At 50.8% G+C, this 27973-nt stretch overlaps 2 protein-coding genes across 3 annotated transcripts; one reads left to right on the top strand and one right to left on the bottom strand.

Moving 5' to 3' along the window:
- The first annotated feature begins 414 nt into the window (after nucleotides 1-414).
- Nucleotides 415-13287, top strand: ECI1 (enoyl-CoA delta isomerase 1). 2 transcript variants are annotated; one of them, XM_067551152.1, is made up of 7 exons: nucleotides 415-498; nucleotides 612-716; nucleotides 5788-5915; nucleotides 6546-6692; nucleotides 8897-9018; nucleotides 9521-9699; nucleotides 12748-13287. In XM_067551152.1, the coding sequence occupies exons 1-7, from the start codon at nucleotides 453-455 to the stop codon at nucleotides 12912-12914; spliced, it is 894 nt and encodes a 297-aa protein (XP_067407253.1). In that variant the 5' UTR covers nucleotides 415-452; the 3' UTR covers nucleotides 12915-13287. The 2 variants fall into 2 exon arrangements, with proteins under 2 accessions (XP_067407253.1, XP_067407254.1); XM_067551153.1 differs by lacking the exon at nucleotides 12748-13287 and adding an exon at nucleotides 10425-10527.
- On the bottom strand, nucleotides 13278-27261 carry LOC137155131 (deoxyribonuclease-1-like 2). The gene is made up of 9 exons (XM_067551154.1): nucleotides 27195-27261; nucleotides 22404-22551; nucleotides 20509-20597; nucleotides 19660-19743; nucleotides 18202-18302; nucleotides 17303-17415; nucleotides 16467-16621; nucleotides 15615-15711; nucleotides 13278-13958 (listed from the first exon to the last, which is right to left on the bottom strand). Exons 2-9 carry the CDS (start codon nucleotides 22548-22550, stop codon nucleotides 13905-13907), a joined length of 840 nt encoding a protein of 279 aa, XP_067407255.1. The 5' UTR covers nucleotide 22551; nucleotides 27195-27261; the 3' UTR covers nucleotides 13278-13904.
- Between the last annotated feature and the right edge of the window lie 712 nt (nucleotides 27262-27973).

The raw sequence follows: 27973 nt of genomic DNA, 5'->3' as shown, positions 1-27973 counted from the left end.
TCACTGTCTAGTTGTGTGTTAGTCTGGGTGTGTGTCAGTGTCTCTGGATGTCAGTGTCTGGGTGTATCTCTGGGTGTCACTGTCTGGGTGTGTGTTCATTTCTTTGGGTGTCAGTGTCTGGGTGTTTATCGCTGTCTTGGTGTCACTGTCTCTGGGTTTCACTGTCTCTGGGTGACACTGTCTCTGGGTGTGTGTCAGTGTCAAGGTGTGTCTCTGGGTGTCACTGTCTCTGGGTATGTGTCAGACAGTGTCAGGGTGTGTGTCACTGTCTCTGGGTGTCAGTGTCCCTGGGTGTGTCTCAGTGTCTGGGTGTGTCTCTGGGGGTGTGTCAGACAGTGTCGGTGGGCAGGGTCTGCGGGCCCGTCCGCTCGCACAGTCCAGGCCGCGGCACTAGGCGGCGCTGTGGCTGTGGCTGTATCGGCCGCGGTCCGGCTCGGCCCGGCAGGCAGAAGATGGCGCTGGTGGCGGTGACCCTGATCCGGCGGCTGCTCCGCTCAGGTGCGGCCCGTCCGCGGCCCCTGCCCGGCCCCGCGTGGGGGGAGCCGCCCGGGGCCGTCCCCGACCCCCTGCGCACGGCCGGGCCGCGCCACTCACCCGTGTGTGTCTTGCAGGGCCGCGTCCGGGGCTGTGCGGAGCCGGGGCCCGGGAGTCGGGGGCCGCCCCCCGCAGAGCGATCGGCCACGGCCGAGTGACGGTGGAGCTGGACGGCAGCGCCGGTGAGGGGCGGCGGGTGTGTGTGGGTGGGTGTGTGAAGCGCGCCGGGCTCCGTGGGTGTGTAAAGCGTACCGGGCTGTGGGGTGTATGTGTGCGTGTACAGCACACTGGGGTCTATGTGGGTGGGTGTGTGTGTGTGTCGTGCCGCACTGTGGGTGTGTATGTGTGTATAGCGTGCTGGGCTGTGTGTATGCGTGTGTGTGTGGACCCGGGGCGCTGGGCTCTGTGTGTGTACAGGGTGCTGGACTGTGCGTGTACAGCATGAAGGGCTCTGTGCGTGCATATGTATGTGTACAGCGCACCAGGCTGTGTGTGCATGTGTATGCATGTGTGCATACAGCTTGCTGGTGTGTGGGAGGGTGTGCACACAAGTGCGTTTGTACGCTTGTCTCTATATGGCACATGCATGTGTGTATGCAGCGCTCTGGGCTGTGTCTGTGGGTACATCCACACTGACACCACCGTCAGATTGACCTATCTGGATAGACTGAGCAGTCAGTGAAGACCCACTCAATCGATCCAGAAGTCAATGCAGTAAAACCACCCCCTCAAGTAGCATAGTGCTGCGTCATTGGGAATGCGGTTCCCGTGAGCGCAGTGCAGTGAAGACGGTGTGCAGAAGGGAAGCACAGCCATCAACTGGAGTTACACAAGTTACTCTGTGTAGCTTGCGTAACTCCCATCAACAGCCGCCAAATCGCCGGGTAAGTGTGGACCAGCCTGCGCCTGTCTGTGTACAGGATGCCAGGCTGTGTGTGTCTGTGTGTGTTTGCATGCGTACAATGTGTCGGTGTGTGTGTGTGTTCAGTGCATTAGGCTCTGTGTAACAGTGCCATGTGTGATGTCCATTGTACTAGGTGCTGATGCTTGGTAATGGGTCTGGAAAAGCTGCTGTGATTGTTTTAACATGCATGTGACTTGTCTCCTGCAGTGACTTAGGTCTGTGGGCTTCTGCACGGACACACATCAGGTTGCAGGAATTGGTCTTTAGTCCTACCACAGTTTTCCGTGCTGATCTTCACAAGCCTCCCCAAGTAATCTAAATCTAAAGTACCCAGTGCCTGTCACTTCCCTGTGCAAGCACTGCCAGTCACACACGGATGCCTCTCTCGGTGGAACATGACCAAGATCAAGGGAACAATATTTACAAGTAAAATCTACCTCTCCACTCCAGCTCCTGCATGATCAGTGTTAGCCCTCTTGAATACAATTCATACCAATCTCGGTGATTAAAGCACCTGATCCTGATGGCCAGACTCCACTGATGTCAGTGGGGAATAATGGTACAGGAGGAATGTTGAGTAGTTGTTTTGGGGACAGCCATCACTAGCTTCACCCACAAGAAACAATAGGACATGCTCCTTTTGCTGGTAGCTGCCAGAGTTCTAGCTATTTAAAATACCCTTGCCAGACTATTTCTCCTTGTTAGTGTTGTGACCCGTGTCCAGGTAGCCACCTGAAAATAACAAGATCAGGGCAGGCTGCACAAGGAGAGCAGATTCTCCCAATCTGGAGGGTGACACTGAAGTCAGGCTTCCCAACCAGCTACAAACTGTGCTTCTGATTCCCCCAACCGGTTATCAAGAAGCCAGTACACAAATACACACAGCCCCCTTTACTGCATTTTAGCTTCTGGCTCCCAAATCAGCACTAGGTCCAGTAAAGAGACCAGTTATTTAAACTCTATGCTCTTTACTAAAAAGGTTCCCTCTGACCCAAAGGGGTCAGCCACAGTACCAGATCAATATAAGTTTGGCTCTTACCCAAAATACCACGCTGCCAGCCAATCCTTTAGTAACTAAAACTAAAGGTTTATTGTAAACAGAAAGAAAAAAACCATAAGAAAAATGTTAAAGGATTAGAGCAATCAAATACATACAGATGATTAAAAGTTCATACACATCAGGTTTCTAGAAGAATTGTGGAGTTCATAGGCTTGTACAGTTCCTCTGGCATACATTCAGTATCTGGATGGGTCTTAGTCCTTCGGTTCAGTTGCAAGTAAATTGATCCAGAGGCAGGTATGTGTCTGTAGCTGAACAGGAACAAAAGACAAAATGGATTCTGTGGCTTGGCCTTATATATCCTTTGGCCCTGGCCATGCTGTCTTGTGGAATATTACAAGAACTAAAATGGAGTCCAGAATCACATGGGCCAATCCTGGTAACCCTTCAGGTATGCCTCTAGTTTCTTCCTGGGCCCCTTGCATCCGTGAGTGTCTTAATGGGACATTAAGTAGGCTATTGTTCTGCATCCATCCTGCCTGAGTCATTACCCAGGTAGCACAATTTGAAATACAGATATATCAAATATATCTATAACTTCCATTTCACATATTACACATGAACATAAGTATCATCATCTGACTTAGCATATTATAACCTTTCTAACAGTACCTGACATGGCCTATCTCACATGAATTATTATGATTTTGTCACACTGATGTTAACCAATGTGACAAATCCCCCCCCCCCGCGCCCTCAGCGCTACAAGCGTGATTCACATAGAGCTGCATTTCAAGAGGTTCTTCTGTGGAGGTGTTTAGACACAAAATGGACAGTCAAGAGAACTGCCCTCTGTTCCTGACTCTGCCGCACTGTGACTGCTGCTTTATATCTTTCTGTGCCTCAGCTCCCCATCTGCAGACAGGGAACAATATTTCACAGGGCGTTGTGAGGCTAAAATAATATTTGTGGCACGCACAGATCTTTATATGAAAGGAGCTAGAGAAATGCCTGATATCCTAACAGGCATGAGGCGGATGGAGAAAATCCATCGACCTAGTTAGGTAAACTGGCATGGCCTCATCTAGGTCTTGGGAACGTTCAGAGATCTGGCAGACAGTTTTAGCCGTGCATCCCAGATCCTGCTCACATGGGACCTGCTTCATCTCTTGGTGCAATCAAAGGGAATCTCTCTCCACGGACTTTAGTGGGCATTAGACCAGAGCTATGATCTTCAAACAGAAAGAGATCTGGTATCTAAAACTCTCTCTTATCAGGTGTGACATTGTCTGCTCAGTGCATTAAATTATTGTGGGCTGTCTCGCATCCCATACCCCACACTGCATTGAAACGGGGGTGTCCAGCCTGTGGCCTTTGAGGACAGCTGTGTCAAGAAGGACGTTAGTATTTGGTTAGGAATTGAAAATGTGCTTCTTCGGTGGCTGCTGTCCAGAAGGGGAAGGAGAGCGAGGCAGGGAGCCATGCATGTAGCTTTTGTAGGAGTGGCAGAGGCAGGCTTGCATATCGTGATGGATTTGTCCATGCAGCGCTCCCATGAGGTCAGGGAGAATTGTCCCTGTTCACACAGGGAAAGGAGGAGACTAATGCACAGAGAGGACGTGGCACCTCTGACAGAGGGGGCAGTTGGAGCTGTCTGTCCGCAGACTTAAGACGACAACAGTGCGACTATCACACTCAGGTCATGGTTGGGTGGTTTTCTTTGAACCATGTGGGCAAGAGATTTAAATCCTCTCTATACGGGGAAGCTTTCCCAGTTGTACAGGTCCACTTATACTGGTATATTCCCCCATGTGGATACTCCTATTCTGGAAGAAGAGTGGTTCTCTTTGGTTTAGTTCTCTTCGCTTTCCAAGCAACATAAACCAAATTGAAGAATGCCACTCTGACACCAGAATGTGTCCACACAGGGATATAACTATTGGCTTAATGTCACATGTTTAGCCTATACCAGTATAAGTATAACTTTCCCGGGTAGGCACGCTCTTTGTGTTTTTCAATGAACGCTTAGATTCTACAGAAACTGATGGTAGTTGCTCTGGAAAGATTCCTCCTCACTATGGGTGAGTGGATATTTTGACCCTTGGCTTTGCCAGAGCTATATACAAAAGGACGACTGGCCCAGAGAAGCTAAACAGCGCACATCTAGTGAACCTCCTTGTAATACAAGAAAGGGAGCAGCCTGTGAAATTGGAAAGCAACGCATTTTGAGACTGAAACATTTTTACGCTGCTCAGAATGAAAACACGGCTCTCAAGGCCACAAAATATCATCAACGCCAAGAGGTTCCAGAGAAAGAATACCTGCTTCCATGGCTAGCAACATCCAGAGTCTTACATATGCTAATTACGGTTTTTTTAGAAGGGATGTAAAACCTCATGCTTCAAGCCATCGGTCCACCTGTAACTGACCAGGGGCTGGGGAGAAACTTCCCCCTGAGCAGGTCATTCCAGAGGTGTGGGTTTCTTGTGCCGTTCTGTGAATGCAGGCCCAGTATTTTGCTTCAACTTCCTAAATGCTGACGGATGCATTAACTGAATCAAATTGCTCTGTCAGCGTGGAGACATCTATAAACATTGCTGTGAGATCCATTCTGTGGAGATAGAATTGCCTGGGGTTTTTTAATTTGGAATTTTTAAATTTGTTTAAGGAAAACAAGCTACAGGTTGATCTGTTCGCCATCCGGGTGAAACGTAGCCCTGAGCATGTGCTGCCTCACGTGGTGATATAGCATCTTTTGGCTGCCAACACATTCATAGTTTGAGCTCCTTTGTATTTCCTCTTTATTCCCTTCCACCCCCACCCCGACAGATCCACTGCTGACTTGCCTTTCTGGCTGAAGGGAGATGCCATGCTGAGTATGCTGCCTCTGCCACAAAACCTACTGTCAGGACCCACTCTGGAACCCTCTGCTTAGCAGCGCTGCCCCTCGGCCATTGAGCTGGCTCAGAAATGCTCCCCAGAGATACATTTGAAGCTCGGGCTGTGCTTCTGGATGGCTGGTACCCCGTCCATGCAGTGGTGTTTCTTAGTGGCTCCCACTAGGCGGCCAATGCAATGCAGTGAGAATGTGATTGGGCAGAAATGCCTGAGGGCCACTAGCCCTCTGTGCAGAGCAACCGAGTGTGTGTGACAGCGTCTCCTTCTGGCAGCTGGCCCAGGCCTGCTGCGCGCTCACAGCTCCTGGAGTTATTCTAAAGTGAAACAGGCATGGAAAGAGAAGTGAAATGTTCTTTGTTGAGTAACACTGGAGTGTGCTGACTAGTGGCCTTGCAGACATTGCTATGGTCATCTGCAGTGGGTTCTGATTCCTCTCTTTGCTGTGGTGCAGGGGTAGCTGTGATGAAGATGCAGAACCTTCCCGTGAACAGCCTAAGCTTGGACTTTCTAACAGAGTTTCTGATAAGCCTGGAGAAGCTGGAGAATGACCGAGGCTGCAGAGGGGTCATCCTGACGTCAGTACGTTTCCACTGAAAAGAGGATACACTTTACAGGGCCAGTAGGGCCAGGTGTTGCTATACACAGGGTGTGAGTGCCAGTCCCCAGGTCGTTCCTTTGCTTCATGCTTAGCCGTGTTGCTCTCTAGCAACCAGTTCAGGCGATATTAGAGCATGGCATTGATAGGCTCTGACGGCTGCCGCATTAAGCCACCTCTGCCTGAGGGAGGGTCATTGCTACAGGGGCTCTGAGGATGAAAGGAAATAAGGGGGCTCCAAAGGCTGATTTGGGAGGGAAATGCTATTTCCTTGCTTTTTTTTTGCTTTTTTTTTTTTTAAATTCACCTGGCATTTTCTGGCATCAGATTAGAAATAAACCTCAAACATTGCTAAGTAAAAATAGTATTGCAAAGTAACGAATTTCTTCTTTATTAGCATGTTTCTTTGTTATTTTTCTTGCTGGTAAGATCCCTTGAGTTATCCATTGATGTAACTCTTAGGAAATTTGTAAAATATTAAAGATATTTGCATGCCCAGTTTTGTGCACAATTCAGGATCAGGTCAGGTTCTGCGAGACCTTGTTGCTAACCGGTTGAAAGGTCAGTAGCTGTATATTAATTGTCCATTTGATGTTTTTATTTCCCTATTTTAGGGTGTCCCCAAAATCTTCTCAGCGGGCCTGGAAATTACGGAGATGTGCGGGAAGAGCGCAGAGCACTACGCAGAGTTCTGGCGAGCCGTGCAGGAGATGTGGCTCAGGCTGTACCAATCCAACATGGTGACAATAGCTGTGATCAATGCAAGTCATCTTTATACCTCACTTCATAGGAGGCTCTCAACTGTCAGTCACTTGCCTGGGTTTATTGGTACGACGTGGGCAGGGACAAGAAATGAATAAGGCTTTATGTACAAACACTAGACTGAGTACAGGGTCTGTGTTGCAGGCTGCGGGTTCTGCTCCTTATTCTCAGATACAGGCGTAAAGGAGAGAGATTTAAACCATCAGTTATGCTCCGAGATGGTTTTGTATATTGCACTAGGTGGGAGAGCTTCCAGAGATGGACACACCGCCATTCAGACGTTTCACCTGGGAGGTGCTGAGCACCATCAGCTCCCTCTGGTTCCAGTGGGACTTGCTCAGCACCGCACATAAAGCCCAAGCGCCACAATGCCCCACACAATTGCATGTGCCGCTCACTAAACTTCTTAGCGGCCTCTTCATTTCAAGTGACAGATCACCGCAAAATCTCCTATTCGTTGGAGCTGGTTCTGATCGAATTCTTTGTTTCTACCCCACAGACCTAGCAAAGAGTATCCTGGCCCCAAGAAGCTCTGGCTAAGAGCTGGATTATCCCAGGCACTTTGTGTGCAGGACAGCTTGATGGCCTGCTTGGGTGGGCATCGGGGAAGAGATGGCTGCTTGTGGCATTGCCATGGTTTTCTCCCCCATCCTGAGACCCTCCTTTATTGGAGTCAGTGAGTCCCAGGACTGCAGGGGCGGGAGAGGCGAGAGCACCATTCTTGTTTTTTGCTTCATTGTCCCCAACGCAGCTCCACATTTCCAATCACACTGCTTGGAATAGCATTAGCTCTGGGGGAGCCTCTGTGTGGCGGCTGCTGCCCAGCCACTGGGGGCCGTGGTCCATAGTGGGATCACACCCGAAGAAGCCATGTTGCCAGGGTAACAGAGAAGCTAGCAGAGCAGTGCCGCCCTGACAGCTCCTTAGAGCCAGGGTTGTCCCTTCTTCCAAGCTGCCCTCAGCTCCCCCAAAGCCCTCCCACGGGAGGAGACAATGACCCAGAAACTCCCCCACATGAGCTCTGATTTGTTACCTGGCTCGTCTGGCTCCTTGCCAGGTTTCTCTGCAGGAGAGAAGAAGCTAGTAATGAAGGGATGTCAAAGGCAGAGAAGGGCAAAGGTTACCCCATTAAGAATTCATGAGATGTGCTTGTGTCGCATGCCCAGCTTCCTAGCTTCTACCTGATGAATTGGGTGAATGATTCTAGATACCATTTGTGCTTTATTAGTTACTATGTTACCCCAATAGTTTGAGGGAATGAAATCCAAGGGCAGGAAGCGTGGGGGAGGAGGTGGTTGTAGTCTGCTGTTAGATCTGCAGCAAGGGCAGTTAGTGTTAGGATGTCTGCTGGCATAAATTAATAGGCAAAAATTTGTTACTATTTCTTGGATAATACTGGCCCATCTGGAGAATCTTGGTGCAGGAGGAAATGCATTCTGAATTTGTGCACTTGGACGTGCGATTTCTGTGTATTGCATAGTCACTCACTTTTTCCCCCCCACAAACTAACTGCTGGTGCCAACCATACCTCTGAGACTAGCAAGTGCTATTGGCTTTCTCTTGGAGGTTGAATTTATGAGGAAAAGAGGCAGCTAGGAATTTTTAAAAGGGACACCGTCAGGCCAAGTCTGGTCTCAACTGTAGGCTTCACAAAGCCTGAGGTCAATGGAAATGTTGCCTTGGGAGTTTTTAAATATAAATTCCACTAGGAAAAATAGTTTTGGTTTAAAAACAAACAAACAAACCACAATCACTCCACTGCAGAGTTTGCAACCCAAACAAAGCAGCCTCCTGCAACACCTGAGAACCTGATGGTGACACTGACTAATCCATTGCCCAAGCTGGGGAAGTTCAAACTGTGAATAGCATAAATAGGTGGGGGTGGGAATTAAAAAGGAAAGAATTTTTAAATTAAAAAGACATTGCTAATACAGGCCAGGCATTCTTTTAATGACTATTTTTACCCTGAGCACGTCCCTTTGAAGATTCATAGGGACATGACTTTAAATGTCAGTGAAGCGTTTTTTCATTCTTTCAGTTAGGTTGGCAGAGACTCATTCATCTGGCCTGCCCTATGCAGGCCTAGTCCCACTGCTGCCTGCGATAGAATGATGCTGTTACAGTGACAGGAGACAGACTATTTTAGAACTAGAAGCACGTTGTGGAGATTTAACTAGACCCAATCTCTTCCTCCCTATGCCAGGGATCCAGCCCGGCCGGGGGCTGTCTGATGGCCATGTCATGTGACTACAGAATCATGGCTGAGAATCCAAAATACAGCATTGGACTAAACGAAACGCAGCTGGGTATTGTTGCACCTTTCTGGTAAGGTGGCCGTTAAACTGTAATGAGACATGTCTGTTTGGGAGGCGGGGGAAGGAGAGGGAGCAGTGCTGCTATGAAATGTGTATTCAGAGACACCAGGGCAACTCTTTCTGGAAGGACAGAGTTTATTTGTATTGGGGTAGCGCATAAAGGTCCCAGCCCCACTGCGCTGGGTGCTGTACGTATGTGTATCAGAGATGGTCCCTGCCCGGACAAGCTTACAATGAAAGTATAAGATGAGAGACAATGGGTGGATACAGACAGGCAGACTGCAAGGTGACACTGATGATACCAGTCAGTCTGAAAAGCAGCCATCATGCTTGCTTAACCCTGGCAGAGTGTTTTGAAGGCATCCCAGCAGAGGTGAGTTCTAAGGAGGAATTGGAAGGACAGTGTGGTTACTTACTATCAGCTCTCTGTTTTGGCGTCTAAATGCTTCTCTTTACACTTGCTGCATATTCTGTGGTTCCTGTGCCTGAGAATTTCTTCTCCTCTCTCCTAGGTTTAAGGATACAATGGTGAACACGATTGGAAACCGAGCTGCGGAGCGTTCCCTGCAGCTGGGGCTCTTGTACTCACCTCCTGAGGCCCACAAAATAGGCCTTGTTGATCAGCTGGTACCAGAGGAGAAGCTACAGAGCACGGCTGCTGCTGTGATGTCCCAGTGGCTAGCTATCCCAGGTAAGGGACATCTGACCTCGGGATGCGGCTGCTGTTCTCAGCCCCCGTCAAAGAGCAGTGAGCCCTTGGCCAGAGTATGCAGGTCGCCTGGGGTTGCCCAGCCAGAGCGACGTAGGGGAATGAGACGGAATCGGAGAGCAAGGTGTAAAGATTTCTGAATGTGTGAGTGTCAGCGGGGCCTAGCAATGTTTATCCTAGATTGATTAAAAATGAGGCAGAATAGTATTGGACCAGACCCACCAGCAAACCCCTGAGAAATCCCAACCTGGCGAGGTCCTAGAGGGAAGGTGAATGGAAAGAAACCCAGGCAATTGGACTATAACGCTTCTGGAACCAGCTAGAACAGGCAGCTCGCAAACACCTTCAGGAGAACCCAGTGACAAATGGCCTGGCAAAGTTCAGCTGTAGTGAGCTCATGGGGCCTAACCCCACATCTGTCTTCGGAGAAGTTACCAGGTTCGTGGTCTGATCCAGTGCCCATTGAAATGAGCAGTAAAGCTGCCGTTGGCACCCCTGAGATCAGGAATAAAGGCAGTGCAATGAGCTTATCTGGCTTAATAAGCCAAGGACGGTAGCAGGTCATCTCATGCGGCTAGTGTGTGGTGCAGACATGCAGTTTCGCCCAGCTGACCCTGCCAGGAAGCCGTTGCTGGGTGAGGACAGTGCATGGAGGGGGAAGAAAGCGGAAGCTCCCTGTGTGACTTAGCTCGTGTGCAAATTTGCAGCTCCGTATGCGACGAGCCCGTGGGAGAAGCATGTGCTGTCCTACCCCTGAGAGCAGCAGGGTGGGATTTCACACAGATCGGAGCATTTGAAACAGAAGGTACCTAGCCAATGGGAGATGCACGGTGCGTGTGCCTGCTGCTCGGGGAATGGGCTGGGAGAGACAAACCAAGTCTGGGCCTTCCCAGCCCCTCTCCCCACCCCTTACCCAGAAGAGCTGTGTGTGACGGGTCGCTGGAGCTTGCATCCCATTCTGGTCCCTTTGGCTTTGCCTTCTAGAAGCTTGGAAATCTGGGACTGACAGGCAGGCAGGTCCCCAGGCATCTCTTGGACCCTGCACTGCCAGCATGGGGAGGGTGTCGGGATGCCCATCGGTTCCTGGCTCCTTATCCCAGCAGGGAACAAGTCACCAGTTTCCTCTTGTCTCCCTTCCCATAGGCTGCAGATCTCACAGTTCCCACGCTAGGACCCTGACCCTGTACCTGGTCCTTGACATGTATGCATACTAGAGTATGTGCTACACAGGAACACTGGTTGGTTATCAGCCAGAGGAATCTCTGCATCTCTAGGACATCTTGGGCAAACACTTGGAAAATGAAATGCACGTAGCACTGATGCAGTCTCTTGTGCTGCACCAGTGAAATGAACGGCAGACTTACTAGAATGAAGGTGTCTGGGTTGCACTGCAAGCTCTATAAAATGCAGCCAGCAGAACTAACTTGCATTTGCAGACTTTAAATGAGCAATCAGACCTTCGTGTGAACACGAATTTAATCATAATCAGCGTGCATGCTGCTCAATAAGCAAATCAGAAATCAAAGCCTTGAGGCGAAGGTAAATGTAAAGTGGTTCATATGGGCTGGAATAATCCATTCTACAAATTGGACGGAGAGATCGCTGGCCAGGCTGTTGTATTGCACAGGAGAGCTGGGGATTACATCTGATGATGTGGACAAGTCAGCAATCTGACACTGGTGCAGGAAAGGCCAACGTTTGGCTAGGAGTATCCAGTGCAGCACAAGCAAGTCAATTCTTCTGCTCTGGCCACGGCTCTGGTTTTCAGAGCCAGGTTCACTTTTGGGCATCATGTTTTGCAGTAGCTCCATACAAACAGCAGAGTTCAGTGGAGATGAAAGGCTAGAAGAATAATCCCTCTGAGAAAAGCTTTCAAAGCACGTTGGGTCTAGAGAGAAGGTACGAGGCAGACTGGGGGAGGGCTGGACAGCTTTGGAAATGGAGGTGAGGAGGCTGCCATCTGACCCGCCTGCAGGATTTGGTTTATGCAACTGGCTGCAGATAAGTTTTGCTCTCTCTCTAATGTTATTTAGTCTCTTCCCCACTTGAGACTTACTCTTCTTTTCACTGCATGCCTAAGCCAGAGATTCCCCACGGGAGGGTTCCTTGGCCGTGTTGCTGAGGATCTGTCCCGAAGACTGCCCGGGATTGTGGCCAGGTAGCATGGTGGAGAATGTCTGTGCTCTGGGCTTGGCTTCAAAAGAGTTTCTGTGAATGTAGTGATTTACGCTTATAATAGCACCTTCCAGCCAAGGCTTCCACAGTGAGTGCATCAGTGCCCAATGCAAGACGCAGGCTGTCCTTGAAGTGAGGGGCACGGAGCATGTCCACAGTGTGGTGGGGAAGGACCTCGTTAATACATACAGACGTTCTCTGTGTCTGAAACTCAGAGCTGTGGCCTCACGCAGCTGGTGTGAATTTGTGCAGCTCCTTTGAACTCCGTGAAGCAATGCAGAGTGTCACCAGCTGGGAAATTGGCTTCATTGTGCTCTTCTGGGAGCAGATTCAGGGGACACACTCCAGGGATGGGGCAGCTGGCGTTTCTTTGTGATGGTAGCACTTCTGTCAAACCCTGGGGACAGAGGGCATCGACTTTAAGGCCAGAAGGGACCACTGTGACCGTCTGGCCTGATCTCCTGCATAGCACAGGCCAGAGAATTTCACCCGGTTATCCCTGTACTGAGTCGCGTCACATGTATTTGACCGAAGCATCTTCCAGAAAGGATTCCAGTCTGGCTTTGGCGCCATCAAGAGATGGAGAATCCACCACTTCCTTTGGTGATTAATCACCCTCACTGTTAAAAATGTGTGCCTTATTTCCAATTTGCCTTTGTCTGGCTTCAGCTTCCAGCCATTGGTTCTTGTTCTGTCTTTCCCTGTTAGAATCAAGAGCACCTTAGAACCCAGTATTTTTTTCCCCAGGAAGGTCCTTATACCCTGTGGTCCTATTGCTGATAGGTGGACCTCTGGCTGTAATGTATAGGTCACTGACCCTGCGCGGCCCATGTGCTAATTCTCTCTATTCCACAGATCATGCTCGTCAGATCACCAAGTCTATGATGAGAAAGCCGACCGTGGACCGTCTGCTCGCACACCGCGAATCTGACATTCAGAACTTCGTCAGCTTCATCACAAAGGACTCCATTCAAAAGTCTCTCCAGATGTACCTGGAGATGCTAAAACAGAAGAGAGGCTGAGGAATCACATGGGATCGCTGGCCTGGGAGACTGAAGAGCCACATGCAAACCTCTGATCACCCTGCAATAGCATTAGATTTTGAAAATGAGATATTTTTTACTGTAATTGATCCGATTGATCCTGTCTGTCACCTTTGCCTCCTGTTTCTAACCCATTCACACTAGTGCCCTGCCTTACGGTGCCTAATACTGATGCCTTTTTCCTGGAGGGCTGCAGGAAATGTTTGATTAGATGATCCATGGAAGTAAATCAGCAGTCAGCCTGTTGCTACTGTGAAACAGCACTGGCTGGGGCCTCCTGCCACTCAGCTCTTTGCCTTCCGAAAAGAGCGAATGTTAAACTTGAATGGTCAATAAAATCTCTTGAAACGAGGACAGTTGAGAGAGGGAAACTTTGTTTGCCATGTGGGCTGTGGCTGTCCATACCGGGCGCTAACTAAACACTACAGCTTCTCCAAGCCAGGGAGTATGACTGTCAGGCAGCCATGGGTAAAGGAGTCATTTCAGGTGTTTACACATCCAGTGACTGTGGATAAGGAAACCATGGGGCCAAGTGCACCCTTCCAGGCAGATAGAGATTGGAAATCAGGCAGCACTTGGAAGCCAGCACAGGTTCACCGCCGCTGCAGGTCGTTGTGCTCTGATAGACGGAGGGTGCTGCTGAAGGGTCTTGTAGATCGAACCCCTTTTACGATTGGGCTGCTCCAGCGTCAGGCTGTGACAGGCGGCAGATGGGCCTGGCCGTGGCTCAGTGGGCCTTAGGTGGGGGCTGCCATGCCGGCATCTTTCACTAACGTGGCCTTGACTTAAACCCCAGCTGCACGAGGAGCGGTGGTGCGGCCAGTGCTGCTGTCCTGCAAGGATGGCAAACGCTGGGCCTCAGGGTCCTTTTGGGCTAACAGTTACAGCTGGTGGGGCTGGGCAGCTGGGCTCCACTTCTGCAGGGGGGAGAGGGATCCAAGCGGGTGCTGGTGAAGGCAGCCCAGAGCTTCAGTGACTTTTCAGCGTCACCTCGATGGGGAAATGGTCGCTGACAGCCAGGGCCTGCATGGGAACAGCAAGGGGGGGGGGGTGTAACAGCTCTGCCAGCTTCGAGCCACCTGGCGGGGTAGCAGGCAGCAAGTGCAGCAGGTAACCTTCCCAGGGGCCTTTCCCTTCCCCTGACCCACCTGTACCCCCCTGCACTGCTACAGCTGGAGCCCAGGAATGAGCAGGGTGAGACAGGGCACGCCTTTCGCTGTGAGGTGTGTGTACTAGAGCATTTCTGATAGACACGTGCCCAGAACCAGCCAGCTCGATACTGGAGAGAATCTGGTTGCCTCTGCTTAAAGGGCAGCTGCACCCCTAGCGCTCAGCACGACAACCGCAGCGCACTTGGCCCCGCCAGTGAGGTGTGCGGGCATTTCAACCAAATCAGGCTGTTGATGACAACTGGGTGTTTCTGAGGCTGGTGCTGGGGTCGCCCATTTTGTTGACTTGGTCTTTGCGAGGCTCACAGGAGGGAATGGGAGAGAAGACGGGCCACTTTCCAGCCTGCTTTAAAGGAAGACGAGTGGTGGGGCACGATGCTAGTGATAGCTAAATAAACACTTAGCAAGGAAGACAGCGTACATCACGCAGGTGCCAGCCAGGTGATACACGGCAGACTCATGGGATAAACTGCAGAGCTGGGGGCTGAATAGGTTTGTTTTGCACCCGTAGCCACTGCCTCATGTGCACTCTGCCCACTCCCCTGTCTCCCAGGGCCAGGGCTTAATTTGTAATGAGAGAGGTGCTGGGGCTCGAGCAGTTATTTTTACTTTCAGAACTGACCCAGCAGGCCCGGAGGTGCCGGGGCTATGAACTGCCAGGCCCAGCGGTGCTGGGGCTCAGCCCTGGCACAAAGTAAGCGCTGCCTTGGACTCCTTCCAACAATCCGGTCCTTGGAGTTGTTTCAAGCAGTGGCCATTTGATTAGATCAGCCTTCAGTCAAAAGATTTCCTCCGAAGGTGGGATTCTGGCCCCAACCTTGAGATAGGAACATTCACCACTGGACCTCTGAAAGGGTGAAGGTCTCTCTCAGCCCTACAGAGCTAGGGTTGAGCTTCCAACCACTGGGAATTCCCAAGCTGGAGGTACATAGGGGAAGGTCTGGATAACCCTGACTTTAAAGCTGTAGGTTTCCAGGTAGAGAAGAGCTGCTTTAGAGAAGTTTTAAATGCACCAGTTATTGTTTTCCTTATCCATGGTGCCCTGTGGAGTTATGGACTCCTGGCTACTGAAGACACCTGGTTTTACCCAGGAAGGGACATGAAAAATAGTTCCCACCACATTTGCGACAACTCTCTGATGCTGCTGGGCTAGCATGTGGCGCACACAGAGGGCCGGCCAGGCGGGGGGGGGGGGCGGCACAGTGGTGCCCTGGTAACCTGCAAAAGCAACCGGTGACTTCACTGCTTGTGAGTGCTGCAGGTATCCGAAACTCCCAATGATAAAGTCTTGAGACCTCCCCATTTTCCCAGCTGAGTTGCTGACATCCCTGTCAACGTTTCATAAATGATAACCCTTGGGCCTGGCCAGAGGCGCTGTCTGATCCTTAAGGGTTCCCCTAGAATGACTGGGGCAGGAGGCTACTCTGGAATTTAACAGTCAGGAAGAGCTTCACTGTCCAAGTTAATTAAATGTTAGCTCTTTGGCGGTCAGTTTCTCAATCCAACATACCTTGGCTTCCTCCAGTTTGAAAGTGTGTTGGAAATCATAGATACCAGCAGAGTTGGGCACGACACTTTTCTTCAGCTTAGAGCCACACACCACAATCCTGGAACACGACAACACAAGACTCCATGTTAAAACCGTGCACTTTGCAGGGGCTTTCGTTTCAGATTCAAACACATCACGGAAAAGCCCTGATTCCAGGGACCTGGAGTTAGTATCAGCTGAGCCGAGCCCAGAGAGAGCTCAGGGTCAGACTGTTCCTTTTCACAGCCACCAAATGGCATCTGCCGTTGTCTGTGACTGCTCTCCGAGAGCGGGTTTCTGATGAGAAACGAGAGCTAAGACCTAGGCAGAGAAGCCCCAAGGCATTTTTTTGGAGCTCTCCTAGTTCAGCCACAAGAGGGAACGTGGGCCGCCAGCAAAGACAGAATCCCCTGAGAGTCATGATCTCAACTGCTCTGTGGTTCCACTAGACAGAGGATCGCCGTGGGCTGCTGCATTCACTCTCACGTTCTGTGTGTGGCACTCGTGTTGCCCATGCCATGCGATCGGCCTGCTGATTGCAGCCAACCCTGCCCCCAGCACATATGTATGCACGCCCCCCACCACCCAAACACACACAGCCATTCTCCTGACAAGCCAAAGTCACTCCATCTGATCCGAGACTTCTCAACAGCCCAGAAGAAAATACAGCCAGAGCCCTTGGAAATCTCCCCCCATCTGCTGCTGGGGTCTCTGCCTGGGCCGGGAGCCGGTGTCTCCCCCTGGAGGGCTGGAGGAATAAGGCTCCACAGCTGCACGCTCTATTGTCGGGAGAGAGGCCTGCTGGTTGCAACACCTGGAAAGTCTGCATCTCACCTGTCGTAGGCACAGTCCGACTTCCCAACGGTGGTGTCTGCACTGTCAGGGATGAGCCACTCAAACACCTCACTGGTTCGCAGGCGGATGGAGGCCCAATCCTTTTTCCTGACGTAGGAGCAGTCGGCATTGAAGTCTCCCAGGAACATGATGTTCTGTGGGAGGAAGAGCGTGACTGGGCTGGGTGGGCGGTGCTGGGACGGGGCATGGGAGCAACTGGCATGCAGGCAAGAGCTCCGTTACACAGTCCGTGCCTGAGCATGGATGCTAGGCCCTTTGGACGGCTGCAAAGCAGAATTTCCATCGCGGGGAAGGGCCGAAATGTGTCTATTTGGCTTTGTCTCGCATTGGGCTGAAAGGTCAAGATATCCAAGCTCTACCCGAAGTGGAACATTCTGATCCAGAAAGGGCTAAACTTTCATTTTGGGTCAGCTGTTGGACGGCATGGGCTGGGGCTGCTGCACTGCCTCATGGGAGTCGTAGTTCAGGTGCCTTATGGCTCCATTGTGTCTGGGGGCAGATTCCAGGGCATGACGCAGTATGGCCAGCTCCTCTGGGAATGGGATCTCAGCCGATTGGCCCATTCCTGGCCACGGCGGTGGCCCAGAGGCAGCAGCCGATGGGCACTGAGGGTTCCAGAGGAATTGTACAGTTAATACCAGCCCAGCTGTCAGGGCTGGGCTTGGCAAAGGACGCACAGGCTGGGTTCTCTGGCCTGGATGATGCAGCTCAGACTGGATGGTCAGACTGGGCCCTCCTGGTCTTACCAGCTGCGAATCTACAGCCCCCTTTACATTCACACGGCCCTGGGTTTGCACCCGGATCCATCTGCTTACGTCAGTTGTCCACTTGTCGATGACATCTAAGTAGACATCGTAAAGGGCGTCGATCTCCGCCACAGCCTCGCTGGGGGGCGTGTGCAGGGGCACCAGCACAAACTCCTTCACCTCTGCCAGAGACAAGTTACATACAGGCATCACACCTCTGTGCACACAGTTCGCGTGCACACGCACACACAGAGCCATTGCACACGTGTGCACACCTACAGTTATCATATCCACACGCACGCACACCCCACACTGAGGCATTATACACACTCGTCGCACACACATGCACAGTCCTCTACATAAAAGGGACAAGCACGCCCATGCCCAGCAGACATGTTCTGCTCTCTCCCTTCACCTACGTCCATGAGTGTCTTGTCCTCTATGAGCCAACAGTGCCAGAGAGCCCCATGCCTCATAGAGTGGGAGATCTGGGACTGCGGGGCTGAGATCCTGGCATCTCCCAACATCGCCCCCCCCATGCAGCTCTCGCTATGCAAACACGCCGGGTTGTGGCTGAATGTGATGGCAGGGTTCAGAGAGAGCCGGTACCCTGTGTTGCAGGGAGTGGATGCATCCCAGACCTAGCAGGGTCTCCCTTCCCTACAGCAGCAGGGCCTGATCCTGGAGCAGGAGCACCCAGGTCTCTCCCGGATGGAGTGGCGCCTGTCCTGAGGCCATGAATCTGTCACTCCCCGCGCAGCGCGCGAGCCAGCATGTGCAACTGGAGTGTCCCTGCAATAGCTCCCGCAGAACCCAGAGCTACCCCTCCCCAGACATTCGCCCTGCTCGCCAGCCTGCTGCAGCTCAGCTGGGCTCATGGCTGCTCCCAGCCTCTGGAGGGGAGCCGGGAGGACTCAAGCTCGAGGCCAGGCCGGTGGGGATTACTGCCACTGGCGGGCTCTGCTTACTCAAGTTGGGGGCTGAGAACTTCACGATGAAAGGCTCCCGGCTGAAGACGTCACTTGGGTCCGGGTACTGGTACTTGGCCACTACGGACACCGCCTGCGTCCTGGGTGGAAATGGGAGGGAGAGAGGGTCAGGGGACAGGCAGAAGGCTCTGGCTATTCAGGTCAGAGGGTTTAGCTTGGCTGGGCCTGGGAGGGACAGATCTAATGGGTAACAATTCCTTAGAGTTAAGCTCTGCCTGTGCCCCTTAGTCCTGACCTGCAGCCGTGGGCTTCCCCTCCACACACTCTGCCAGCACCCCTCAATCCCGCCCTGCAGCCCCCTGCTAGCCCAGCCCTGGGCTCCCCACCACCCCGCTCTGCTGGCACCCCTCAATCCCATCCTGCAGCGCCCCCATCCCCAGCTAATTCAGCACAGCTTTGTCAGCACATCTCAAGCACAAGGGAATGCTTTCCTGAGCACATGATCTTCCGCTGCTACAGATCTTCAGTGCTGAGATGGTTATCTTCAACCCAGGAGACGCTGGTCCTGAGGCAATGGGCTAGGTGGTGTAGCTTGATGATGCCCCACCGCCAGCAACAGAGCCGCACCCATTCACGCCAGCAGAGGGTCGGGACCATTGTTGTTAATTAGTTAATTAGGCTCCAGGCATCCCCCCGCCCACCCGTCTGAGGCAAAGCCCCGTACCAAGTCTGTCCCAGAGTGCTGAACGCGTCAGGCAGCGATGCTTCGCTATCATGTTTGTTCATTTTCACCCAGGGTATTTGACTCAGGTGTTGTAGCATGTCAGGACTGTGCAGATCCAGCCCCTACAGCTGTCCTCTGGACCAGTGGCTCTCGACCTGGGGCCTATGTCTAAGGGGTCCGTGAAAGACTTAGACAGAAAACTGACTGGACAGAATTTGACTCTCTATGGACAATAGCTTTCCAACGGGGTCGGCCAATGAAAAAAAAGGTTGAGAACCGCGGCTATAGTGCCCACACTGGCTGCAGAGCAGCCCAGGCGTTCTCAGTCACCCTGCCCAAAGCCCCTGGAAATTCCCACACACAAGACTTGGTGAATTAGGCGTTTGAATTTGGAGGGGAAAAAGCCTTCCGTGAGCGCTGTGGCTTTAAAACCCCACCCAGCAGGCAGCACCCGGGGAGGAAATGCTGCATCTGGAACACTCTGCCCAATGCAAGCGTTTGGGAGCATGGAGATACACAGCTGCTGGCTCTCCGAGGGCCTTTCTCTGACCCCCGGCCGGATCCCAGCCCTCACCCCACCCAAACCAGGAGACCACCTGGTGCCCAAACACTACAGGCCTTAGTGTTTAAACAAAAGCCCCCCTGCACCACCCTGCCAGCTTGAAGGGTCCATTCTGTGTGGGGCCAGGAGCACCACAAACACGTGGGTCAGGCAAGCCAGGCCTTTCTCAGGCTGGCAGCTGCTGAGCCAGCCTCCCCTGTTAGCCTGTTACCTGTAGATGAAGAGGTACATCTCCCTGTAGTTTTCCCGCCCCAGGGGCTCGCTGATCTCGTAGCTGTACTGATGCTTTGACGCGCTGCAGGTGGGGGAGACACAAAGAAGAACAGTGGTGACCTTGCAGGCTAGCCGCCGGTCTGAGCCAACCACTCCCAACAGTGTCAGCAGGGTCCACCCGTTGTATCCAGTGGGCATGCCGAGGGAGCCAGGCCCTGGCCTGCCAGATAAGCACTTCCAGACCCCCGCTAGCCACTCTTCACTTCACTCTCCCTCTTCTCACCTTTCTCTGCTCCTTGGGCGGAGCTGAGGAGGGTCCCGGCCCTAGGTACTTACTTGGCACTCAGATCTTCAAATCACCCCGCAGACGTCAGCTAATCAGCCAGCCCATAATGCTCCTTCAGCCTGTGCTCGCCCCTTTCACCTGCTGATCTGGGTGCTCTGCCCACCTCCACCAAGCTGAAGGAGACTTGCCCTGCTGTCGGGCCTAGGACACATGGTCAGGCACATCTGCTGCTACCTGACAGAGGGTGTGGTGCACAGGGCACCAGCTTCTTCCTGACCCTGACACAACCCTACGCACGGATACCAGGCCCCTTCCAGCTCAGGGCCTCCTGCGGGCGGGGCTGGATTTGGCCTCCCAGCCCTGGAGCGGGGGAGATTCGCCCCTTTACAAGATGGACTGTGACAGCGGGAGCTGACCTGAGCTGGCTGCAGTCGGGGAAGAAGCGGGCATGGAGCCGGCCCCTTTATCTGGAGGCTGCTCTTCCACTGCCTGCGATGCCTCGTTTATTACTAACGAGGAATGAGATGGACACCCCCTTCTCCCCCCTGCTCGGGAGGTTACCTGTTGAGCTGCTCCAGAAGGTTGGTCACGGCGCTGAGATCGGCGTCCCGCACCTCCTGCACCAGGGCAATGTCATATCGCGACAGGATCTGCGGGCGGCACAGGTGCAGCTGTCAGCGTGCGGCTGTGAGCGAACGGCAGGGAGGAGCGGAGGGGCAGCTGATGTGGACTGGCCGGGGGCTGGCTGCAGAGTGCTCGGCTCTGCGGCCAGTGGGCACCAGCACGGCACAAGACACAGCTTCCCAGCAGTCAGTGGGGAGAGCAGCAGAGAGGGATGAAGGCAGCAAGATGTGCACAGGCAATGGGCCAGCCTCGCGAACAGGGCTGGCGACCCACTGAGGGCTGGAGAGAATACCCTGACTCCGCAACCTGGGGAATCAACGTGGTAGCAGGTGCCGGTGCCCTGCCAGTCTCACCGGGGCATGGATGTCACCCCCCAGAGGGGAAGCCTGGAGCGTGGAGGGGGAAGGGACTTGCCTGGGATCACAGAGCCAAACAGGACCAAGACACAAGGACCAAACGGGTACCGTGCGTGCAGCAACACCCCGGGTTCCGCTCCAGGGCCTGACCTGGGTCACAGCAGATCCCAGCTCTGCCCAAGCCCAGATTTGGGACTGCGGTTGGGCCCATCTCTCTGGCTTCCCCTGAGCGTGAGCACCGGCGTGGCAGTGCCTCTCCTCTGGCGCGAATGCCGCTCCCGGTCACACGACGGGACTGCAAACGGCCTGAGCACCCTGCCAGCCCACAGCCTGGCACCTCCTGGCTCAGTGCTCTTGGGGTTCCCCAGGGGTCGGAGCCAGGGCTCCCTGGCTGGTGCGTCTCTGCTTCCAGCAGAGGGACGGGCAGGGAGGCAGAGGGGCAGTGTCTGCAGGCCGAGGGCTGGCACGGCAGCTTGACCCTGCAGCCGCTGAGCTGGCTGGGCTCTGAGCAAGGGCACTTGGCGGCTGGAACACCCTGGTGACCCCAGCCATTTCCCAGGAGCAGGAGGGGGCCCAGTGGCTAGCAGGGTGGTATCTGTCCTGGGATGAGGGAGGAACAGGGGAGGTTGCACTGGGCTCAGTGAGGTGCCCAGGTACCTGGCTGCTCAGCCCCTGCTTCCCCAGCCTGTCTCCTTCCTGCCACCGGGAGGAGACTCTAGAGGGGCTGCCAGTCTAGAGCCTGGGGCCTGGCTCTCCCTGGGACAACTCCACTGCCAGCAGTGGGGTTACACCAGGGATGGATTTGGCCCAGCCTTTCATGGGCGTTTTCTGTCCACCACCCCTTTAAAGGGCTGGCACCAAGCAGGGTGCAGGAGACCCCTGGTCCCATAGGCTGCTCTGCCTCATCCCCCCTGAACAGCCCCCCAGCAGGGTGAGCGTTCCCATCACAGCCTGCCTGGAATAAGTGGGGGAGGGTCCCTATTGCCCTGCACCAGCAGCGAGTGCCCCTCTTTACTGCCGTCACTAGCAGCGCTTCACACCTGGTGCAAATGGTTACACAAGCCGGGGCAGGGCCAGGGACTGCAGTGCCATCCATTGGGATACCAGCAAACAGCCACTAGCGGGACGAATGTGTCTGAGAGCCCCCCTCGGGGGTCAGGGGCAGGCGGAGTTGAGTCCCAAGGCAGCTGGCTGTGGGGGCTGCGTGGGAACAGCCTGGATCCATCCCCGTTCTCCAGCAGAGAGGAGATCATTAGCTCCGTGACCCCTGAATGAACCACAATCCTCGAGACAGAGGGGACTGAGCCCCTTCCCACCCCCTCGGATTCACCCAAGATGGGGCATTTTTTAAAACCTCCAAATGCAAACCAGCCCCTGGCTGCTGCTGAGGTTCCCTAGCTGGCCCTACTGCCGCCACCAGCTGGGCCTCAGCCTTGACCCTGGGGCAGCCTGATGCCGGCAGCCTGTAGCACTCACTTTCACGATGTTGCCCGCGACGGTCTCGTTGGACAGCTTGCTGTCTCCAAAGCTCTTGATGTTGAAAGCACCGATTCTCAGGGCGGCGGCTGCGTGCAGGAGGGATGCCAGGGACAGCAAGGCCAGCACCAGCCTCATGGCCCCCATCCTGCAAGTAGGAAGGGAAGCCATGGCTGTAAGGACGGGAGGAGAGGTGAGCGCGGAGGAGGAAGCAGCTGAGGGGTGCTAGCTGGGCTGGAATGCTGGGGGGACCGTGTGACGTGCACACAAAACAGTCCCACCACCCCCAGAATTCACTCGGGGTTTGTGACGTTGCTTTGAATTTTGTGGGGGGAGGGGAACAAATCCACGTAACGAGTTTTCACTAAATGATAGCGCAGGGTGGGGAAGGGGCCTGATTCCCCTCCAAAAGCTCTCTCACCTGAAGCTCAGGCAAAGAGGGGGGAAGGGACTTGCTCAAGGTCACAGCCGGTGAATCAGCAGCAAAGCTGGAAAAAGAACCCAGGAGTCCTGGCTCTCTCAGTCACCTGTTTTAGCCCCTAGACCAGTCTCTAAAGCTACCACAAGGATGGCGGATCCTTTCTGTGTGTTCCTTTCATAAACCCTACATCCTGCCTATCTGAAGATAACCCAGAGCAAGGCACTGCATTAAACAGCCAGGGTTCGGTCAGGTCCCTGAAGCTCCAGTGTTAATGTGAATTTGGATACAGAAGGATGAGAGAAACTGGGACAGGGAGCAAAGCTGCCAGTCACCTCTTCCGCAGCTAATATTAGCTACAGATCCACTTCAATTCTCAAAGCGGGGGACTCTCCCACTTCCTCCCCATTCACACACATATTCCCCCCTTCACTTCCCCAAAAAGGGGCCGGGATGGTTGTAGTTGCCCCAACACGGTAGCATGTGTGGGTGCTTCAGACATTGAGGATCACTGCTAAGGTGACAGATTGGTATGCTGTCTGCATGTCACAGATTGTTGGACTATCGGCTATAGGGGGTTCTCAAACTGGGGGTCGTGACCCCTCAGGGGGTTGCAAGATTATTATGGGGGGTTGCTAGCTGTCAGCCCCCATGTATGCCAGTAAGGATGGCATGGCATGGAGGGGATCATCACTTTGGGGGGGTTGTCACAGAGTGAAATATTTTCAAAGGGGGTCCCAGCAAAAAAAGTTTGAGAACTCCTCATTTGCAGGCCTCATTGCTAAAACAGGAGGGGGGAGGTTGATTGTGAAGACGGGTACTCACACGATAAGTGAAAAAATTTACTGCTTTTTCCCCCGACTACTTTGTTTTAGCAAGAAAATTAGTTACAGAATTTTACCCAACCCTTTTAGAGTTAATTCATCAGTTACACCAATTAAACTTCTGTCAAATATTTATAAACAGCATAAATTCTAATAACCAATAAATACATTTTAAACATAGGATAAAAGAAAACAATATAAAAATTAAAACAAATAAAATATTGCCCTTTTGAGTTTATATAAACACCCTGAGGATAATAAACTCGTAATGATGTGCTTATCCTTGGGAGATACCGGTAGAAACCTTTTGAATGTTTTTTTTCCCCAGCTTTAACATTTTGTAACATTGTTATATTTTAAACATTTTGGCTATACCATACTTAACAGCTATATTGTTAAAATGTAATAAGGATGCAAATAAGTTTTTCACTAAAAAAAAGCTATGATCTTGTGAATATTATAAACATCAATATTGAAGTCTCTTCCTTACAGTTTTTTTCTTTTGAACTGAAAGTTTTTGATTAGTAGAAAAAATTATTTGTTTGCAATCAAATTTCATTGAGACAAAATATATGTACATATATTTTTATAACAGACATTTTAAGAAGAATTAAATGAATATAGCTGTAATCTATTAAATGATAGCCATGACCAAATCAGAATATTAAAATAGAGGGGTACCACTAATGTTGAACAAAATTCATTGTTTTTTATGATTATGCACCCAAAATTAATTTTTTTCCCAACAAAATCAAAAATAAGAATAATCACTTGACACAAAACTTATAACATATAGGACAACTTATAATCAAAGACAAATAGCGTCCAGATAATTATATTTGGCATACAAAATAAAATATTAAAAGCTTAAATTCATTCAGGCAACATAATACTAGATAGCAACAGTTTAACAAAATAATTAAATTATTAAGATAGGTTACCTGTTACTTTTTTATTTAAAGATTTTTTAATAAGAATTGACTAAAATTCCATTTAATTTATTTGCTCACTTAATTACATTAATTAACTCAGTGCAATTTACATTACTTTTACCTTAAAATATTACTCTACAGAAACAAGAAAAAGCCATATTTTATATATTAATAATTGGCTAGTAAAAGGGGGGGAAGTTTTAATAGTTATGCTAAAGTTAAAAGGAAAGTTAGCATTTTGTTGCTTGGTAACCACACTTTTAAGACAAGTTACCAGTTCCTTTAACTTTTGAATTCCTGAATCATTCAAATCATTAATTTTACTGGACTAGTCCTAAGGCAGCAATGTCCCAAAGGCAGACAGGCATTGGAAACCTGTCTGTCCTTAAACAGAGAAATCTAGAAAATTTAGGTGGAAATGTGCATTCCTCGGCACCCAAATATTTCCTAGGAAAGCCACTGAGCTTAGAATTAATTCTTGTCTGGCCCATTGCTTAAGAGATCCCTGAAACTCAGCACATTTCCCAGACTCTACGTTAGCCATCTCTCCTCCCCTAGCGATGTTACATACAATTGCACAACAATACCATTTTGAATATGTTGAACTCCAAAGGTACTTAAACTTAATTCAGTACGGTTTGCCAAGTATGTACAGGAACTGGTCAGATCTGTCACAAGAGGCACAGGTTTGGAGGACATCCTGCTATAGTGAGGAATTCATGCTTTCAGCTGCGTATGATTTAGCCTGATCTGGATGTTGCTACCAAGGCGGTGGGTTAGGAGGACCTGGAACAGTCATCGTGACAAGCATTCTTTCCCGCTCATCTTTATGTTGAGCAAGGCAGAGGCTCTTGCTTCAATCCAAGATTGCACAATCTCCTGCAAAGGGTGAGTTTCATACAGACCTGACAGATTGCAACAGACAGGCTTTTTAACTGCTGCAGTGACATGGCAGTCAGCTACTGCTATAGACTGTTGGAAAAAGATTCCAAATGAGGTTCGTTTACCCTGCACCAGATAGAAAAGAGATCCACACAGGTAGTTGGGAAGTCTCCAAGTTTTATTTCTGCAGAGGTCAGACACTTCCCAGCAAGTGGTCAGTGTGAGACCCCAAAGGCATGCTCTTTTGCATATTTATACAAACATAGACAAAGAAATTATATATGCATAAATTCTTAATACTTATAGGTACATTCAAATTATCCCTATTACTATTGGCCTACTTCTTCTAAAGGTATTCATAACAGAAAACATGCTAACAGAAGATTTCAGCTTATCTCTCAGGGCTGCTTGGTCTCTCTCAAGGTTATATAACTAGTTAAAACCAGCTGAGGCTATCTCCTTGCTTCTTCTAGGAATGCTTTCTCTGACCCTGGTACAAGACAAGCACTGTAAAAACAAAAAAGGAGGGGGCTGGCAATCTCTACAAAATAGGTGAACACTAAAAAGAACTAAAATGGAGTAACTGTGGTCAAGCAGACAATTATTTTCTTTCAAGACTCATTTCCCAGAGAACAACCAGTTGCTACAGATGCAGACGGTTAGTTAAATCAGCAATGCAGGCCCTGGTGAACCACAGCGCCAGACCCCAGGATATTCTGTAGTTCCAATAAACAGGTTAGCACAAAGCTGTGGAGTCAAATCATCCTTCCTATGATTGCTGGCAGCAGTTGAGAAAGACTAGAGGAAACAGGGTTACTTGCAAAAGTTTCAAAAAAGTTAAATGTTTTCCAGAGGAGATGGGGAGAAATGAGGGTTGTCTGCAGAGAGGATAAAAATAACTCCTATATCTATTAACATACTAAATCAGCAACATCTAGCTAATAACCCGCATGACTAATAAGCAAGCATCGAAGCATTCTATATATATGCTTAATACTTCAATTTACCTTCTTTTACTTTTTCTCCTACCCGCTTCCCCCGTCTGCAGCCCACCTTGGTACTTTTTTGCAGGATGGTGAGTAGGGTTTTGTTTTACTCTATTTGCATTTACTAATTTAATTTTGACATTTTCATCCTACATCGCCCTGTTTAGAGGGGCATCTATTTCAAATGCATGGTGTCATTGTTACAGCAAAGCCAACTGAAATTAGCAACTTGTGTTCGGTTCAGAGTCCAAGAGCCGGTGTTTAAATTTAAACTGAAGGCTTGAGGACATCAAAAATTAGTTGCTTTGTTTTATGTTTGTCTTGTTTTAGGACTGGGATCCAGGGGCAACAATTCTTAATGCTCATTAAACCAAGTCCTCAGTTAAAAGCAGTTCTGCTTGTCTGGGTGTTTTTTGTTTTGTTTTTTCACAAACAAAACAGTTGAGCAGTGGCTGCCAGGAAAAACACTTTCTTTTTTTCTTTGTCCAGCAACATGCTGGCTGCTGACCCAAGAGGCCAAATGGTGTTGCTGCCCTTTGCTTTTTCACTGTCCCTGTCAGCTTTTCGACTTTGAACCAAAACTCACCCAAGAATCATAATGTAAAGGGCACAACAATTGATGACTTAGTATCTTTAACTTTAAATTATCCTGTGAATTACATCAATCATACTTTTATTTTAACAAGGCTGACTTGTCTCACCTTTACCATTACATGTTCAAAATCAAAGTTTTTTAATTCTTTACTTACTGAGGCAAATGGATTTTTAGTGGAACCTTTTGAAAGCCAGCGGCCCCACAAAGTCGCAGGACCTCCTCGTCAACCTCCTCCTCTCCCTGGCCAAAATGGCCATCTACAAGACCAGGGAGAGGAGGTTGGCTGGGGGCGGTGCTCTGCAACTGTGGGGCCTACTTCCATTCCCTTGTGAACTCATGCATCCGGGCAAAGTTCCTCTGGGCAGCGTCCGCTGGCTCCCTTGACACCTTCCGGGGGTAGTGGGCGCTGTCCGGGGTTCTCTGCTCAGTGTCCCTTTCTAGTTCCCTTCGTTTAAACCTGTGACCCCCCACCCCCCTTCCTGGTTTTTTTCATTAGTTGTTCCCGGTAATCAGTTGTATCCCAGGCTCAGTGACTCCTCCCCTTAGGCTGGGGGGGGGGCCTTTAGCTTGCACCCACCCACTTCCCAGGTTACAAATAGTACATACATTTCACATACACCTTCCTTTTTAAAATAGGGTTTTGACCACAAGGAATTTTCATTTAGGTCCTTTAAGCCTTTCACAATCACACAACTTTATTGCATCGCCTATTAAGCACTTTTTGCTTAAAATTTGAATTAATTAATGGAGCCTCTCCCCTCTCCCTTAATTTAGGCTCATCTGATTTCCTGGCCATACACACCCATGCCCCCAGGAAGTAGGGTGACGCTCATGAATCACACCACTGTGTCAATTTCCAAAAGCATTTTATGGCAAATTCAAATTTCCAAATTATTTAGTTGGGTAACAGGAATTTTACTTGCTTTTTAGCCA

This window comes from Emydura macquarii, unplaced genomic scaffold, assembly GCF_026122565.2.
Source record: "Emydura macquarii macquarii isolate MOO-44397 ecotype Brisbane River unplaced genomic scaffold, CSIRO-AGI_Emac_v2 contig_1348, whole genome shotgun sequence".
NCBI classification, from domain to species: Eukaryota; Metazoa; Chordata; order Testudines; family Chelidae; genus Emydura; species Emydura macquarii.
Note: the sequence above shows the minus strand (reverse complement) of the source record. Positions and strands in the feature narration are given on the sequence as shown.

Bases quoted from the DNA above. Each gene is read 5' to 3' on its own strand.
- LOC137155131 (XM_067551154.1), bottom strand. From the start codon at position 22,550: ATGGGGGCCATGAGGCTGGTGCTGGCCTTGCTGTCCCTGGCATCCCTC. The intron at 18,303-19,659 runs GTAACAGGCTAA...ATTTCCACCCAG, and splicing joins ATGTACCTCTTCATCTACAG to GACGCAGGCGGTGTCCGTAG. The intron at 16,622-17,302 runs GTAAGCAGATGG...TTCCTCCCACAG, and splicing joins TCGACAAGTGGACAACTGAC to AACATCATGTTCCTGGGAGA.
- ECI1 (XM_067551152.1), top strand. From the start codon at position 453: ATGGCGCTGGTGGCGGTGACCCTGATCCGGCGGCTGCTCCGCTCAG. The intron at 9,019-9,520 runs GTAAGGTGGCCG...CCTCTCTCCTAG, and splicing joins GGTATTGTTGCACCTTTCTG to GTTTAAGGATACAATGGTGA. The intron at 9,700-12,747 runs GTAAGGGACATC...TCTATTCCACAG, and splicing joins CCAGTGGCTAGCTATCCCAG to ATCATGCTCGTCAGATCACC.